Source organism: Cibotium barometz, chromosome 38 (genome assembly GCF_041138505.1).
Source record: "Cibotium barometz isolate CiBa-2024 chromosome 38, ASM4113850v1, whole genome shotgun sequence".
In the NCBI taxonomy this organism is placed as follows: Eukaryota; Viridiplantae; Streptophyta; class Polypodiopsida; order Cyatheales; family Cibotiaceae; genus Cibotium; species Cibotium barometz.
Genome location: NC_141083.1, coordinates 37,619,056 through 37,635,949, shown reverse-complemented (window position 1 = coordinate 37,635,949; position 16,894 = coordinate 37,619,056). Strand labels below are relative to the sequence as shown.

General features: G+C 42.4%; 1 protein-coding gene across 3 annotated transcripts; it reads right to left on the bottom strand.

The window, feature by feature from the left end:
• Positions 1-2,143: 2,143 nt before the first annotated feature.
• LOC147616669 (TOM1-like protein 3) lies at positions 2,144-14,688 on the bottom strand. Of its 3 annotated transcripts, XM_086777741.1 has the most exons (10): positions 13,993-14,576; positions 12,835-12,913; positions 11,784-11,882; positions 11,485-11,598; positions 4,854-5,023; positions 4,641-4,740; positions 3,806-3,891; positions 3,514-3,702; positions 3,240-3,424; positions 2,303-3,149 (listed from the first exon to the last, which is right to left on the bottom strand). In XM_086777741.1, exons 1-10 carry the CDS (start codon positions 14,097-14,099, stop codon positions 2,542-2,544), a joined length of 1,737 nt encoding a protein of 578 aa, XP_086633867.1. In that variant the 5' UTR covers positions 14,100-14,576; the 3' UTR covers positions 2,303-2,541. The 3 variants fall into 3 exon arrangements, with proteins under 3 accessions (XP_086633865.1, XP_086633867.1, XP_086633866.1); XM_086777739.1 differs by having other exon boundaries at positions 2,144-3,424; XM_086777740.1 differs by having other exon boundaries at positions 2,303-3,424; positions 4,641-4,722; positions 13,993-14,688.
• Positions 14,689-16,894: the final 2,206 nt, after the last annotated feature.

Below are 16,894 nucleotides of genomic sequence, written 5' to 3'. Positions count from 1 at the left end.
TTCCATGGCTGCAAGATGCCCTACTTGAGGAGAATCGTCCATCGTAGTCACATCAATGACTCTTGCAGGAATGCAACCCAAGGGGCTCCTTTTTTAGCATTCTTCTTCAAGGGAAAGTAGCAAGCATTGAGAAATCCAAATAATGGTTGACAAGGGCTCAAATGAGCGTAAAAACAAGGTGATCTGTGAGATAGCAAGGAGTATGCTACATGGGAGAGGGATTCCCTAATCCTTATGGGCCAAGGCACTTAACTTCATGGTCCAAATCCCTTAATAGATTCATGTAAAGAATTGACAAAGTAAGAAGTAATCGGTTTTGCATTTGAAAGCATTGTGATTTTTGATTGCTTTGTGCATTGCCCCATGTCAAAAGACTGGTCTCAAAGCTGCATATGAGTCTTCTTTGGATACATTGTGGAATCGACCTACTTAGCTATACAACCTTGGCCAAAGATGTGGTCTTTCAGGAGGCATGTTGTGAGGTGTAGGTAGAAACTACTTTCCCTTTACAATGGATCAAGCTTGATTGTATAGCCCAAACAACCATACCACTTAGTTATTGGTTGGTTTCCCTTACTTGTACGAGGCTACAAACACTTTTTCTTTAAGCTGAGGACTCTCAAGATGAAGACAGATTTTGCTATGTTGACCACAAGCTAACAATAGTACAACCCAATGGTCCCTGCCTTGAAGGTGAAGGAGTGGTGGGTTGTGCTTATATGGGCCTGAAGTTGACAATGAAGCGACGGGACTCTTACCAAGAAGAAGCATGTGGAACATATCATTATATTTTAAGGACCTAAATTTAAAAAACAAAATTTGCAAAGCCAAAGGCAGTCTTCTACTGGCTCTAACATCGCTACAAGCATGGAACCAATGGATCGATGCCTTTATTGATACTCCTTTGAAAGAAAAGAGGTGCTTGTGCTCAAGTATATCAAAGAAACGATGTACAACAAATACTTGGGGGAAGTCTAAAAGGTATTGTAATTCAAAGTAGGAGACATCAAAGTTCTTAATGATAGGGTATAGCTTCATGCGTGAGGAAAGAGGATTCATAGTCTTACATACAAAAGTAATGGATAGTTGTACATCAATCAAATCATGGAGTGCATAGACTTTAAACAAGACCCAAAATCGTACTATGATTCATACTAGGCTGATGACCCAAATTTGTGCTATGATTCAAACTAGGCTAAGGGTTGAACACATCTCGTGCTTAGTGACAAGGTATTGCCTCACACTTGTCTTGGGCCAATGCAAAGCAGCAAGGCATTGTAAGAGAAACAGAGAGAGAGAAAGCAAGGTGCATGTTCTGCATATCCTACAAGGCTTTGTGACTACGGTAGATTCTTGGGGACATAAGGGAGCCTAGGTGCAAAAAAAGGTTCCAGGCTTGCATCGAGTTCCAATTCACTAATTTTTGTAAGGTCCCCTTCATAAGGAGAAGCTATGCTTGGTCCATTATCCAATTAAAACATCAGACTGACACTTAGTGTGTGGCCCATTGGTAGTGTAAATGAGTTTGCTAGAGCCAGAAGGCTCACCAAAGCCTTTGACAGTTGGGAAAAAGTTTGATTGAATGATCACATGCATTGCAATGGTTACATGACACATGCCTGCTTGTGCTGGCCCTCGTCAAGCCGAAAGCATGGAGTCCTCCCCTCTAGTAGCTTTAATTATTTTTGTAGTAAGCATTGTAAGAATATTCACAGTACTGTTTGAAGGGGACATGAACTTTTATTTGGGCGAGTCTTCCCATGTATTGCTGTCTCTGGTCTTCTTTGTACCAATTTTGTAACATAACTTTCAATTTTAAAGGGGACAGTTTCTGCAAGGTCATAATATTTTGATTGTTTTAACAAATGCAAAGTGTTGTCTCGTCTTGATTGAACAACATATCAGCGCGTCTGTCTGGCAACACGTCGAATAGGGCATGGTCACCTGAAAAAGACTCCGATTTGCCAGCTTTCGGAAGGAAGAAGGTTATGGATACGAGAAAGAAGAAACTAATTATAGTGGCATAATCAACAAAAAGAGGAAACCAGCACTCTGCTGCCTTGCTCTTGATGTCAAACACCTCATCAGTAGCTACCTCATGGTTCCATCGTGTGGGCACAAAGAAACCATGTTAATATAGCCATAAAAAAAGCAGGTTCTCCACCCACTGTTTCATTTTCCAAAAGACTCTTGGTTGGGCTACTCAACTTGCAATGACAGCATCTTCCAGCGACCCCAACAAGTGGCTACAATGTAAAGAACTCCAACAGCATACATCTCTCATCTCTACTTTCAAGAGCACATAGATGAAATGAACCACTCACTCACTTATTCCATACTTGCCAACTGAGACGTTCTATGAGGCCAGTAGTTTAATCTAACCGGAACAAATTTGATCCCCCATAAAATATAGCACCCTATCAATAGGTACAGTATAAAAATACAAGTACGCTATGTAAAAAAACCCTCCCCAACTTCAAGATCAGACTTTGTATCAAACCAACTACATAACAGCAGGATGGCAAAACTGCACAGCAATATTTACATGCCACTTGCCTTGCTGGTGTTGGGCCTCGTCAAGCTGCTTGATATGCCAGCTGTCTTGAAGTTTGCGCTCATACTACGGAGGTCAACCAGGTCTTCAAACAATCGGTCTGCAGAACTAGTGCCCTTAGAAGGATCTACTCCCTTCGTAGGTGGCAATGTCTGATTGGCTGGGAAGCTTGCAGACTGAGTTAATCTGTCTTGCAGAGTCAGATTCATGGTTTGCTGCTCCAGGTTGCTTGGATTCGTACCAACAGATGAAGGCCGTTGACTGGTCTGACTTGTCTGCTCTTGAAAATACCGATGCCTCTCTGTGTAGAGTATTGGAGGCGGTGGAAGGCTTGAAGCCGCAGTCATCCCCCCTGGCAAATTCTGCCCTTCAAGCTGAGTGCTGTAAGGACTCAGAATGTGCCGTTGTTGATTCCCAGAATCCTGATTTCGCTGCTGCAATCCAGGTGACTGTAGACTACCAGATGCCCAAGGTGCAACATAACCACTGAGACTCGGTTGAACGGACCCGTGTAGAAACTGTGAAGGATGCTGCTGTTGATGGGGAGAGGGACTCATCGTAACGGGCAGCATCTGTGAAGGGGTAGCTACAAAGCCTGGACTGTCGACAAATGGATTCAGTACACTTTGCTGCTCAGAGAGCGGAGAAGATACCTGCGGCTGGCTCGGAGGGCTTGTAACAGTACCTGGAGTTTTAGGTGACACATCTTTGAAGGACTCACCACTAAGAAGATCTAATGTCCGCCCTTGGGCACCCAGAGGCGCATTGATCCTTCTAATAGGCTGCGGTGGTGGAGGAAGTGCAAACTGAGCAGCACCAGGTGGTCTAATATCTTGGCTAGCAGATGCACGAGCTGGTCTTGAGCTTGATCTACACATACACCAAGAATTGTATTCATAAATACATGAAAAAATGGCATTGTCTATAATTGCAAGAACAAAAGAAGACATAACAAACACCTATGAGCCAATTGGGAGAATTCATCCTCAACATCTTCATCCTCTTGTTCATAGGCTGTAAAGCTTTTAGGAGATGCTGATTTGTGTTCGGGTGGCATTGGAGACCCTGAGGCGATGGCATCATGCTTTGCTAAAACGTGCTGCAGTTCATCATTCAAAGCAAGGCCCTGACACAACAAGCTCTCATCCCTGTGCAAAGATGTCAATGAGAGGGCCAACACCCCGCAAAAAACTAAAAAAGGACTTTTATCAGCACAAAAAACACAAGGGACTTTGTACAAACTTAACTTACGATGTTGTGTTCACGAGCTGCAAAATGCTCTTCTGATTAGCTCGGCATTGCTCCACAAGCTGGATAATCACATCATCTTTCATAGCCTACATACAATCAGATAACCCAATCCCTTACTTCCTGTAGACTCTGTAGACAATTGGAAGGAACCAATAAGCAGTCAAATGCTTGACACGCAGAGAGATCCATTACTGACACAAACACAAAACGTGTATCTATGTATATCCACCCCGTAACTTCTCTTTTTGTTGTGCGCTAGTAGTTTGGCTGATGTCAAAACACACGGGCAGAAGCATGAGAGATGCAATCCACAGAAGACAACACTTCCAGCATACACACAGTGCACACAGATATAAAGTTGAAAGAAAGTTTGCAGGACCAACAGAGTCCAACTGGCAAGCAACACTTAACAAGGAGGTACATAGGAAGCAAGCGCCACACACACACACAACTGTACGCACCCGCACAGACTATATTAATGCCTTCTGAAGCAAGAAACATGTTTTTTCATAAAGGGAAAAGTAATGACAAGCACATGTCAAAGGTTAATGTCTTCCAGTTGTTCTTGTGAAAATGGAGCACCTCAAGCAACAAGGGTACGGGTACCAGCACTACACACACAGGCACGTAAACCACTACACCAGCACAAGCACAAAATGATTTTTAAGGTTACCACAAATGGAGGGAGTGGGACTTTAACGCGGAATCTCTCAGTTAAAAGCCTGTAGCACAAACTGCTAAGCCCACACGAGAGGGGGAGAGAGAGTCAAAATGCAAACGCAAATGCAAACACATGCTTTCAAAAAAATTTCTAAGAGATGTTGCTCAAGTCTACCTGCCTATCATGAATGTCTATTGCGTTCAACATTTCATTCAAAACTTCTAACCCACTTTGAGCATCGCTTATGTCTTTGGAACTGCAATTAAACAAAATACTTGGGTGGCAAGGTTATTTGTAGTCAAAAGTTGATGAATAAAAGCATCAGCAAGAAACATAAATCAAAGAAATAATCACAGAAAAGAGAGATTTATTCCAGGACATACTGACCTCCACACAGGACCATCGGTCGCAGCCATCACTGCATCCAATCTTGCTGGTGCATAAGGTGGTGAACCATAGCTTGCATGCTGATATGATGTGAGCGGATGTGTCGGAGGTGGTGTGAACATAGGGACAGCACTTTCAGCATTCCTTTCTGGAAATTCAACCCCAGAACGCTGCCAAAATAACATTTGAAAGCAAGACTAAGGGTAAGGTAATACATTATGCCAATAGATTATATCCAAGACTAACCAAAAATTTACACCAACCTACAACAATATTCACACACAACATGATGGAGGAGATCTCAGAATGACCACAAAACATATACCTAAGGAACCCCTAACCATTTCATGAAAGTTCAACTACCAACCCCTAGAGGATACATGCACACACTTCATCTCTAGAGAATTTGTAGCATGAGATCCTTGGTTAGATGACAGATCTGAGGAACATTTGAGTTGATTGTACATCACTAACAAGTATCCACATTTGTTAGGCTTAGTCCATGTCACTTAAACTATCACATCAATAAAAGCTGTACATGCTTCTTGGAGTACGTGAAGCTGGATAAGGTGGCTGCTAAACGTGAGTTTGTTTGAAGCTTGTGAATGCTAGGGTTTCAAGTTTTGAGCTAGTCTATTTCACTTAGCATCATCTGTCTAGCTGTTTTTTGAGTCGGTATCAGACCAAGGTATATTGCCTTATTGCTCTAGGGTATCGCTTCAGTAAGTCAAGCCTCAGATCAACCCAACTCAAGTCTACTGAAAGAAGCTCCATCCTCAGTCTACTAAAAGCAGGTCCATCCTCAAGCAATTGTTTAACCCTATGTGACAAGTACCAAACAGGGACAGTAGCGCATTTGAAGACCTAGATGAGAGCTTGAGTCCACATTTTGATATTACATATTTTTACGCATGATATATCATGATTCACTATTGATCATATTCTTCTCATGAAAAATGTAGGCTACTAGCCTTGCCAAGTTGCAGTTATGGAAGTGTGTGCTTTAGCCATTTGGACTTGCGTCTTTAGTGTTGATTCTTTGTTATTTGATGCACTCAGTAAGTTGAAATTTTTGAAATTCTTCTTTCATTCAAGTAATGCACCGTGGAGTTTTGTTTCAATGCCATTTAAGCATTCATACTTCGTCTATTCTTGTTCCTAGAATTCTAACAAAATATATAACAATTTTTTGTGGTGTTTTTTTCCTTGAATAATGCATGCATGTAGCATGCATGCATGTAGGTGGCTTTGCATGTTGCATGCATGTAGGTAGCTTTGCATGTGGCATGCATGCATGTAGATAAGCATGCACATGCATAAGCAAAGAGTGGACAGCCCTGAAAGTAGAGAGTGGATAATCTCCAACAGTTCTTCTGATGGCTCATATGCTTCATAGAAGAGGGTGACCAGCTCCATGAATACAACAAAAGTGCCCAGCCTCATTTTAATGAGTGTGAATGTCCGACCTCATTATGAATGAATGTGAACACCTTTGGTTATAACTCTTCATTGCCCTTCAAATACCTGTTTCTTCTACACAAATCTACACACTACAAGTGAGCAGAAGACAGTTTGTGCAGCACACTAGCCCACAGGTGCAATCCAAGTGTCCCGGATCCATGGGTCCCACATGCGATGAAATCCAGGCATTGTCCACACATAGAAAACAGTACACAAATTAAAATAAACCATGCACACAATGTATGCATCTTAATACATATTTTGGAAGAAACCCCATCTATTCACATGTACTTGAAATCCTTACATGCATTTCGCTCTCCAAGATCCATCACATGCCCATAGCCACTTTCACATGCACCTATGTGGCCAAAGTCTCCGAAGATGCAACTTGCAGTCACTCAGGTGGTCATGTTCACATGCTCCTTCATGGTCAGGGTCTCTATTTCAGCAGGTACAACAGTGAGTACATTTCTGATTTCAGCTAGTCAGCTGGTATTAGGGCTTCAGAGGTACGGTGGCTGGTACATGCTGTACAGCAGGTGCTGCAGGTACTGACAGTACGCTGTAGAGCAGGTGCTGCAGGTACTGAAGGTACAGCAGGTACTGTAGGGAGCAGTCGACCAGCAGAAAAAAGGGAAGAGAGATGGGCACCAACTTCTAGGAGAAGGACTGTGGAAAAGGTGGAGAAGAATGGGGGAGAGGAGGTTGAGGGGTCCAAGCCCCTTGTGCCATATGGCACAGCCCACCATAACTAATGGTGGGCACCTCCATTAACTTTCCACACAATTATGAGGCAATGTGTGGGTGCCCAAAGTTTGGGCTGGCCACACTTTTAACCTTGGGCCCCGGGCACTGAGCCAGCGGCCAATGCCCAACTTTAATAAGTGTGAACTGCTAAGGTTATAAAACCTTCATAATAATAAACAACGGTTAAATGAAAATACTTACCACGTGTTCACATGCCACAAACCATGTCAAAATACAAGGCATTCACACGGCTCACGGGTGGGTGTCCCCTGCCCGTGAACTGGACACGTCATAGCAAGTATTCACATGAAAACAAGTCATGCGAAAACAGTTTCAAACAGGCACAGATGTATGCATATGCATTATCAACGGAAATATATCATGTTCCTGGAACCTGTAAATAGCAAGTCTTCCCTAGCATGGAACTGGCTCAGTGGGAAGCCTAAACTAGGATCCCTAACAATGGGTTCCACGTCCTAGCCACACTACAGGTGACACGAGGCCTGGCCTCCCATAGGTGACACCAATCTTGGCCACAGTACGGGCAACACAAAGCTCCCTAGCCTCCCGTACCTTGGCATGAAAATAGAGGAAGACCACTTGGGCGGCCAAATGGTCACAACACCCAAATTTCCACTTGGTTCTCAGGACACGAGCTCCAGATGGACCACCTTCCACCTCTTCAGTATAGCCTGGACTCTCCTTTTCTCCAACTCTCCCATGAGGAAATCAACTGGACTATCCAGTTCGACCTCCTTGGCCTCCACGTACATAGCACATGGATTGCATCTTCGGAAATCCCACCGAAGATGCACTTCTATAGAGATCATCCTCAGGCTCATAGAGGATGGCTTCATCCAACAACCAAGCTACCTAGGTCTCCACATGTCACAGACTCACATTGCATGTGGATCGTGATTGGCCAACTATGCCTCCCACTGCCTACAGGTGGAGACAGGGTGAGCATAGTGCAAATTCAGAGATGGAGAGCTCATATGGAGATCTCGAGAGGAGAGGATCCACAAATTATGCCACAAAGGGGTCGAGACAGAGAAGCACTATACTTGTCATTGCCCAGTGTACTATGAGATCCGCAGGAGGTACCACCGTCTCTTCCGAGACCATTATCCAAGACCGTGGACTTCCCAGACCAGTACTACCTAGGACTCTTCCTACTAGAGCTTCGCAGACACAAAGATACAATGTTGCATGTGGAAGCCTTGGTTGTACTAATCCTCAGCCCTAATCTTGCTTAAGAACATTAATGCAGATTAACACTGATAGACAAAGAGAAAAGAGAGAGAGAGAGATTGTAGAGTGTTCATTGTATTATGGTACAAAAAGGTGACACGAATGTCTGTATAACTACTTGGCCCTCGGTCTACCCAAAAGGGTGACCTCTGGCCTTCTACAGACTTCTACTAACTTATGACCTTCTATGAAAAGGAGGTATTTTGATATAAATGATAGCAATGCCTATACAAGCCCTAAATGAGCTAATCGGTTCACCTTCATGCTGTCGCCTACATAAAATGCTCCACGACTCAAATATGTTGCGTTTTTTCTCACACGTGTGAATAGAACTGATGCCGACTAGATCTACTTGCTTCTTGACTTGCTTAAGGTGCCTTTGGTTGCCTAAATCTACTTAGAGGCTGTCCATGCCAAGGATTACATGTGTGGGGCAGCCATGTCCACATGGGTGCACGTGACATCCCCTCCTACTGAACTTGATGATAGGGTGGATACTCTATTATCCTTCCTCCTTGGACTACTGACTTTAGACAAGCACTCACTCACTCCTAAAAGTTCCACTGTCCACTCTCCCACTGCTTTGACTTCGCTCCAAGTCTAGTGTTGGCAACTATTCATCTGGTTCTAATGCTCCTTGCATACCCGTGTCCCTTACGCACCGATGACTAAGGTTGGTCAAGGCACCTACCTAAGGCTGTTGCTCGTGTTCTCGGGAAGCCATTGAGGTACTCCTTTGAGGACCTAGCTTCCATGGGCTAAATGCTGAGGATTCACCTAATGCCTCACCTTCCTAATGCTTCCTCTTAATTGCTTGCGCTTTCCCTTCAATGCCCTTGTGACGCCCCTAGGGTGGAGGTTGGTCCTTGCACGATGAAGGTAGAGTGGATGTGGCTACTAGTCAAGGCATGACTACTAGTCCGACTATGGGAACTTCACATATCAGCATATGCTAATATGTGCCCTCTGGGACCTTCAGTGCTTCTAATGGATGAGCCTGAATGCTCTACCCATGTTGCATGTGGAAGCCTTGGCTGTACTGATCCTCAGCCCTAAGCCTGCTTAAGAACATTAGTGCAAATTAACACTGATAGACAAAGAGAAAAGAGAGATAGATGTTGTAGAGTCTTCATTGTATTATGGTACAAAAAGGTGACACGAATGTCTACACAACTACTTGGCCCTTGGCCTACCCAAAAGGGTGACCTCTGGCCTTCTACTCACATCTACTAACTTATGACCTTCTACGAAAAGGAGGTATTTTGATACAAATGATAGCAATGCTTATATAGGTCCTAAATGAGCTAGTCGGTTCATCTTCATGCTGTCGGCCTGCATAAAATGCTCCACGACTTGAATATGATGCGTTTTCACACACACCTATGAACTGAACTGATGCCGACTGGATCTACTTGCTTCTGAACTAGTTATAGGTGCCTTTGGTTGCCTAAATCTACTTATGAGGCTGTCCATGCCAAGGATTACATGTGGGGCAGCCGTGTCCACGTGGGTGCACGTGACATACACTCCTAAGAAGAGTACTGGCCACAGCCACCACCTCTCCTTCCTCAGCAGCCGACTATCATCAGTTTCTTCTGGGCCCAGGGAGATGATATCGGCATAGTGGACCCCACGGGTGGCCCACCATGGGATACCTCAGCTCCGTTCCGTCCCCGAGGAGTCACTTCGGAACGGGCTTGCACAGTTCAACGTACCCGGTGTCCCGAGCCCATGGGACACCAACCATGTTCCTCCCATCAGCTCCAGATCCAGAACGTGCTCCACCGCCATCACACCACCTTCCCATGTACTGTGACACAAGGGGGCCTCTTGACCATACTCAATAACCCCGTGCTCGACATATTTGAGAGAGGTGTCCCCTCTACTGAAGGATGATGTGCCCCACCTGCTTCATATTCTCATGTACTCCATGATGAGTCTCTCTTGTACTAGTGCTTGTACCCCATGTACTTCCCCACGACGATTATTGTATCAGCCTCTACTTTCAGAGCTCTATGTTATTTGTACTTGTTTTGTTTTTCTTTTCCATGATGAGACATAACATGGATAGCATTGTATCACTTTGGTCTCATAGACCCATTGGATCTTTAGGAGACGTTTAGTATAATTCTCTCTCTCTCTCTCTCTCTCTCTCTCTCTCTCTCTCTCTCTCTCTCGTGCAAGTTAACGCATAGGTTCTTTCTCCTGCTCACAAGTAAAGATCAAAAGGGCTTCCACATGTTACAACTGAGGGCAAATATGTATGAACTGCATCAAAACTGTATTGACTACTTCCTTGTACCATCTGTTCCTCCACAAAAACTTCCTATTCCTGATAATGCACCAGACTATGCACATCCATTGATACCAATTTTCAATGCACCCAATGTTACTCTGGCCTGACTCATATCCTTTGTTCTTAACTGCCCCAAGAAGGTCCCTTGCTCTCAGCTGACCTTTGCTCCAAGATGATTCAAGATGACCTATGTCGCAAGCGGATATTGGCCTTGCTTTGTTCTGAAATGCCTCAAGGCAAACCTAATGCTCTGATACCAATGTCAAACGGAATCTCTGTGCTCAGGTTACTTGGAAGCTGTGAGGACATCTGTACAAACATCAACTTCAAGTGGGCTACAGAATTGTGGGGTGGGCTGATCTACCTTGATGTCAAGCACTCGGCACCTGGCCTAATAAGCTGTGCGGACATCTGTACAAACATCAACTTCAAGTGGGCTACAGAATTGTGGGGGTTTTGCGCACATACAGCTTCCTAGACTTACCCTGGCCTACCCTGATGGCAACTGGCAACATGTCCCTGGACTAGGACTCACAAAGATGCACAGTTCACAGCACACATCACTAACCCAAAACTTGCACTTACTGGTACTGACATGTTACTATGCCACCCGAGTGTGGGGCACACATGGCACCTCAACACACTTAAGTCATGCGCCAAGTTATCATGCCCGGTGGGATGATTGACTTGGTGACACATGGCATGCTAACATGGCATGCCAAGTAAGGTGGGGGTGATAGCATGGTCTGCCAATGCTGACTAGATATGATGACTTAAGAAATGAATAAAATTTCATCACAATATCCATGCATGCAGCTTACCCAGTATTTTTTATTTTTTTATTTTTTTTTAATCTTCTCACACATGCAAACTTACCTGCAAATCATCATAAGCTATGTAATACTGCGGATATTTTCCAGAAGGCCCACCGAAAGCTTCTTGCCAAGAGTCCAAAAGCACCAATATTTTGTCCCTCACACCCATGTCTGCCTGTATAAAAGTGGCAAAACCTTTCTTCATAATAGACACTAAACTATAGCAACTTCCAAAAAGATATCATGCTGCACTGCGCCCAACTAGCACTACAATTATGGTTGAGAATTCATAGCCTCTACCTTATGTCAAAGCTATCCCTATAAGGCTACATGAAAAAACAAAAGTCGCTTGCTTTGCACCTTTTTCTTGACTATTTTCACCATCTCATGCAAGATATCCTTTTCTGCCACATTTTGATGTACAATTTCACCGCAGTTTTTCATGAGTGTCTCCAAGACCTGCACATTGTGAGAAAAGCACTACTTACATGACTTTAAAAATAAACCATGCTGCCCAATACCAAGTAGCCTGGTGGATTTCTTCTTGCAATATGAGAGCTTAGGTTCAAATGGCCCCAACCTACACCCAGGTGCCATTATCTATTATTACTCTCTCTCTCTCTCTCTCTCTCTCTCTCTCTCTCTCTCTATATATATATATATATATATATATATGTGTGTGTGTGTGTGTGTGTGTGTGTGTGTGTGTATTATTGCTCTCTCTCTCTCTCTCTCTCTCTCTCTCTCTCTCTCTCTCTCTCTATATATATATATATATATATATATATATATATATATATGTGTGTGTGTGTGTGTGTGTGTGTGTGTGTAGTCAGAGAGAGTTATATTAAATGTCTTCAAAAGACCCAGTGGGTCTATGAGACCAAAAGTGATACAATAGTGTCCATGTAATCTCATCATGGTACAAAAGAAAACAAAGACTAGAGCTACACACACACACACACACACACACACACACACACACATACATACATACATACATACATACATATATATACATATATATATATATATACCTAGATGAATTAAGGAACATGCCCAAATTCACCTTTTAGGAACGTGCATGTTATATACGCATGGTAGTCAACCCACAAGACTATATAACTATCAACTCCATTATTCTTAGTATGGACTAGATACTACGACATCCCCACTAACGTCATCAGAGCCCAATAGTGGGTGTAGAACACTGTATCAAGATATGCTCTCTCTTTCACACACACACACACACATAAGAGCGTATATTCACACAAAGCCCTTCATACTGAGTTTCTGTCAAACCTCCGGAGATGCAGGGCAAAGTCTAGACTCAGCCATAATGAAGCCTAGCTGCGGCAGATAAAACCACGCTAACATTTGAATGAAGAGCATGTAACTATGATGTGATTACCGTCAAAGCCAATAGTTGCACTTTGGCACTCTTGTTGCTTAGGCGTTTCTTGACCGCTTTCACAACATCACGAGCTTGCCTATATGTATGAAAGATGAGTTAGCACCTTCAAACTACCATGTTTAAAAGAGGATCAAAACAACCCCAAGTATTTAATATTTTGAAAATCTCAACTTGGGAATGACCGTGAAAGAAACATGAAGAGAACAAAGCAGGCAACAATGCAAGTTGTGAAGGCTACGAACAACTTAAAGGGCATATACTTCATGGCCTCCTGGGCTTTCACTCAATGGTAACACCCACACCTCTACAAGCGGAGGTTGCGGGTTTGAATCTACCCAAGTGAAAGCTTATTCAAGCCACGCAGACCAGTCAAAAAAAACTACATCAGCACAGTCAAGAAACACTGAGGGATTCGCAAATCCCAGTAAGCTAGCCAGACAAACATACTCACCATTGGTCAAAGGGTTCAAAAGACCAGAGCAACCCTGTGGTGTATATGCGAGCAAGAAGAAATACAGTGGGATCTAAAGTTCTTGTAATTACCAGGAGAATGAAAGCCTATCTTTATAAAATGGCACCACTGGAAAATGGAGACTAGCACTACTTCACAACTTTCACCCAGACACATGGTCTCGAACGAGTCCTATTTTCAATAAGAAGCTCCAAAACCATGGTTGGGTAGCATGGTGCTCCATGAGTCCATCTTGTGGAATGGTCCATCAACTCATGTATCTATCTGCGGGACAGCATCGAGTGAAGGAGTTGGCCATTTACCAACTCTTCCAATCTTATACCAGTGATTTACTTTCTTAAGTAATCAAGCAAATTTACTCTAGCCACTTATCTGATCCAACTTCTCCTTCCTACGCCAATGGCTTATCAGTGCCAATTCCAAGGAAGATCGGCGCACCTGATTGTGATTAATATAAAAAAAATACATGGACACATGCATTACATGGATGAGCAGCAAAGCATAATCATAGACAAAGAAGCTATCTGTGAGCAGGCAGTAACTGGCTCAATGCGCAGGGAACATGGATTCATAAATATATCATAAATAATGGATAAGCAGATTTTCGTTTAATTTTGACTGAGTTGACAGCATCGCAATTGATCATAATAATGTGTTAAGACTAAAGGGGAGAGGATATTTACCCTGGTTCATAGTTAATGATATCGCAGATTTCCAAGTTCATTGCCCAGTCCGGCCCGATGAGCAGATCACTGGTCGCCTTGTCCACGAGGTTCGAAGCGGTTGCCATAAGTTCCAATTAAGCTTTATTCGTACACAACTCTTCAAAAAGAGGGCATATCAGACAGCCATTAGGGTTTCAAGCCTGCGGGTAATGAGTGAGCAGTTAGGTATTCGAGCTCAATCAGGGCGTCAAAGAGAAAAGAGGGTTTCGAGCCCAGGGCTTCGAAAATTAGAGTTTCGAGGACGTGACAATTTAGCGTTTCGACCCTGGGGTCATCAGAGAGCAAACAGGGTTTCGCGACCGTGGTTGTTTACGCGATTAGGGCTATTTATTAAGATTAGGGTTTCGAGACTGTGCTGGACGTCACAGAGAGGGTAACCAAAATGATGATGGGTAGTGGGAAAAAAGTACAGAAGAATATCTGAGGCAACCTCCGCTGGAAAGCGAAGGGGTAGGGCTGAGAGCTCCTCTTGTTACTTTCAACTCAGCTGTGAGCTTAGAGATAATCACCCACATAATTGTGGTTTCAATCATCATATCCTTAATCATCATAATTGTGGTTTCAATCATCGTCATATCCTTAATCCTTTGTAGTCAAGTTATCATACATGAGGGGGATTCTTTACCTCCTCAAAGAAACTCCTAGGGCAGGGATAAGATATTTGTGTGGACAATTTCCCAAGGTATCTCACAAAGCCTTCCTTGACAAAAGAAAGCACATAAAAGACAAGCAATTGGGTTGATCATAGTGCCAATGTTTGAGCCAACACAATCAATGATGGTTGTGGGGTCTCACATCTAGCCAGCTTTACTAGGTTGTTTGAGTAGAGAGTTTTCTAGCTTAAAGCACATTGCTAAGATAATATTTCCCCCTTAAAAAAGAAGCCATCTTTTATGTGTCGCAACAACTTCACCCACACATTTAGCATGGTGCATCCACAAGGTAGTTGATTTAAAATTAACAAAAACATACTTTTTGTCAGAGTGAGCACTTTCTCCATTTATGAGAGGTGCTAGAACATTTTTCTTTCCCAATAATGAATGAATTTGCACCATCAAACGGCAAGGCTGATAAACCTACAACATATACAAGCATAACAACATAGCAAGTGCTTTAATTGTATGAGCTACAACGTTTCATGCTATCAAATGCAAAGAAGTGAAGATGTAAAATGCTACTATTCGTTGTTGTTTTGGTGATGGTGATGTAAGGTGGTAGCCATGGTGGTGGTCATGGTCATGGGGATGGGGATGGGGATGGGGATGGTGATGGGCCGATATCTCACAATGGCCATGGCAAAATGGCCATGGCAAGTGGGCTAGCAAAACAACAAAGCAAGCACTATGATATTGCAAGTTGGCAAAGTGAAACTTGAAACACCCTATTTCTACAAATCTATAAAAAACTAACAAGATATTATGTGCATGTAGGCTTTTGATGCACTAAGGCTAATTATGGATTGATACTACAAATCATAGAAAGAACCAACAAGATATTATGTGCATGTAGACTTTTGATGCACTAAGGATGATTATGGATTGATACTACAAATCATAATGGTAAAACAAACAGTAAATGAAGGAAGACTATGGCTAATTATGGGTTAACATGACTAATTCAAATACAATAAACCTAAATGTAGTGCCCTAGGATGCCACACATGTAATAGTAGATAGTCTCACCAAGGAGTTTCCATTAGAGTACGCTATACATGATGCAACACTAATCATAGTCCACCTTGCTTACCATCACTACATTATGCATCTCACAAGAATAAAAGAATATTACCCCATGTGTACACACTCTAAAACACACCATGTGACCCCCCATATAGAAACACATATTACAAGCTCACAAACCTCATATCTACCACGATTATACACACCACACTAACCATTAATAGAGTAAACAATCACTTTCTGCTCATTCTTGATGAAAGGTTGGAAAGAAGCTCTAGGCTTACTAGAATGGAAACGTTGATCAAGAATAATCACTTTCTGCTCAATCTTGATCAAAGGATGGAAGGAAGTTCTAGGCATCCTAGAATGGAAAGGTTGATCAATTGTCTTATAGTATATAAATTCAAGCATGTTCTCTAATTATAACAAAAGACATTGTATCAAGGATTTCTATGTGTAATAAATTCTAGTGTCCCATACCACCATAAATTATCCCACACAGATCTAGAGATAAGTATGCATTGGAATCCTTCACACAGAATTAATCTCGTGTCCCATACCGCAAGACTAATACATAGTGAAAAAAATCATAAAGTATAATTCAAGATGGAAGGGCTAGTTCCTTCAAGAAGCTCTACCTTTGATGCATAAAAACTGTCCTTGAAATTTATTAAAAAGTGTTAAATAATCAAATGAAATAAATATGTTACCTCAAGAGTCGGAGTAGTCATCATGGTATTCTTCTTCATCATCATCATCGATCATATTAAGTCCTAGTGAAATAAACTTTGACTTTCATGGACAATTTGATGCGATATGTCAAATCTCGTTACACCTGTAACACTTCTTTGAATCATGTTTATTAGCTTTTTGTGAATCATCTATCTTAGTGTCAATACCTGTGTTTTGGTCATTAAGAGAATTAATTTTGGAGAGGTTTAAAAATGTTGATGTCAAGGTTTGGTGTTGCATTGATTTCTTAGAAAAATAATTTTTCTTTTCACAATTTAAGGCTAATGAAATAGTTGAGCTAAGAGAATGCAGTTGAAACATATTTATTTGTAGGTTTCAAACCTGCTATGAACTTTCTTCTTTGATCCTTGGTGCAAACCTTCTCGATTACCTGCATTTGTAATAAGGTTTGCCAAAACCTGTCCACATAAGTTGATATATTCTCTCCG

Coding starts and splice junctions, on each gene's coding strand:
- LOC147616669 (XM_086777739.1), bottom strand. CDS start 14,099: ATGGCAACCGCTTCGAACCTCGTGGACAAGGCGACCAGTGATCTGCTC. Junction 4,741..4,853: donor ACCGATGGTCCTGTGTGGAG/GTCAGTATGTCC, acceptor TTGCCACCCAAG/TATTTTGTTTAATTGCAGTT. Junction 3,703..3,805: donor CAGCTCGTGAACACAACATC/GTAAGTTAAGTT, acceptor ATCTTTGCACAG/GGATGAGAGCTTGTTGTGTC.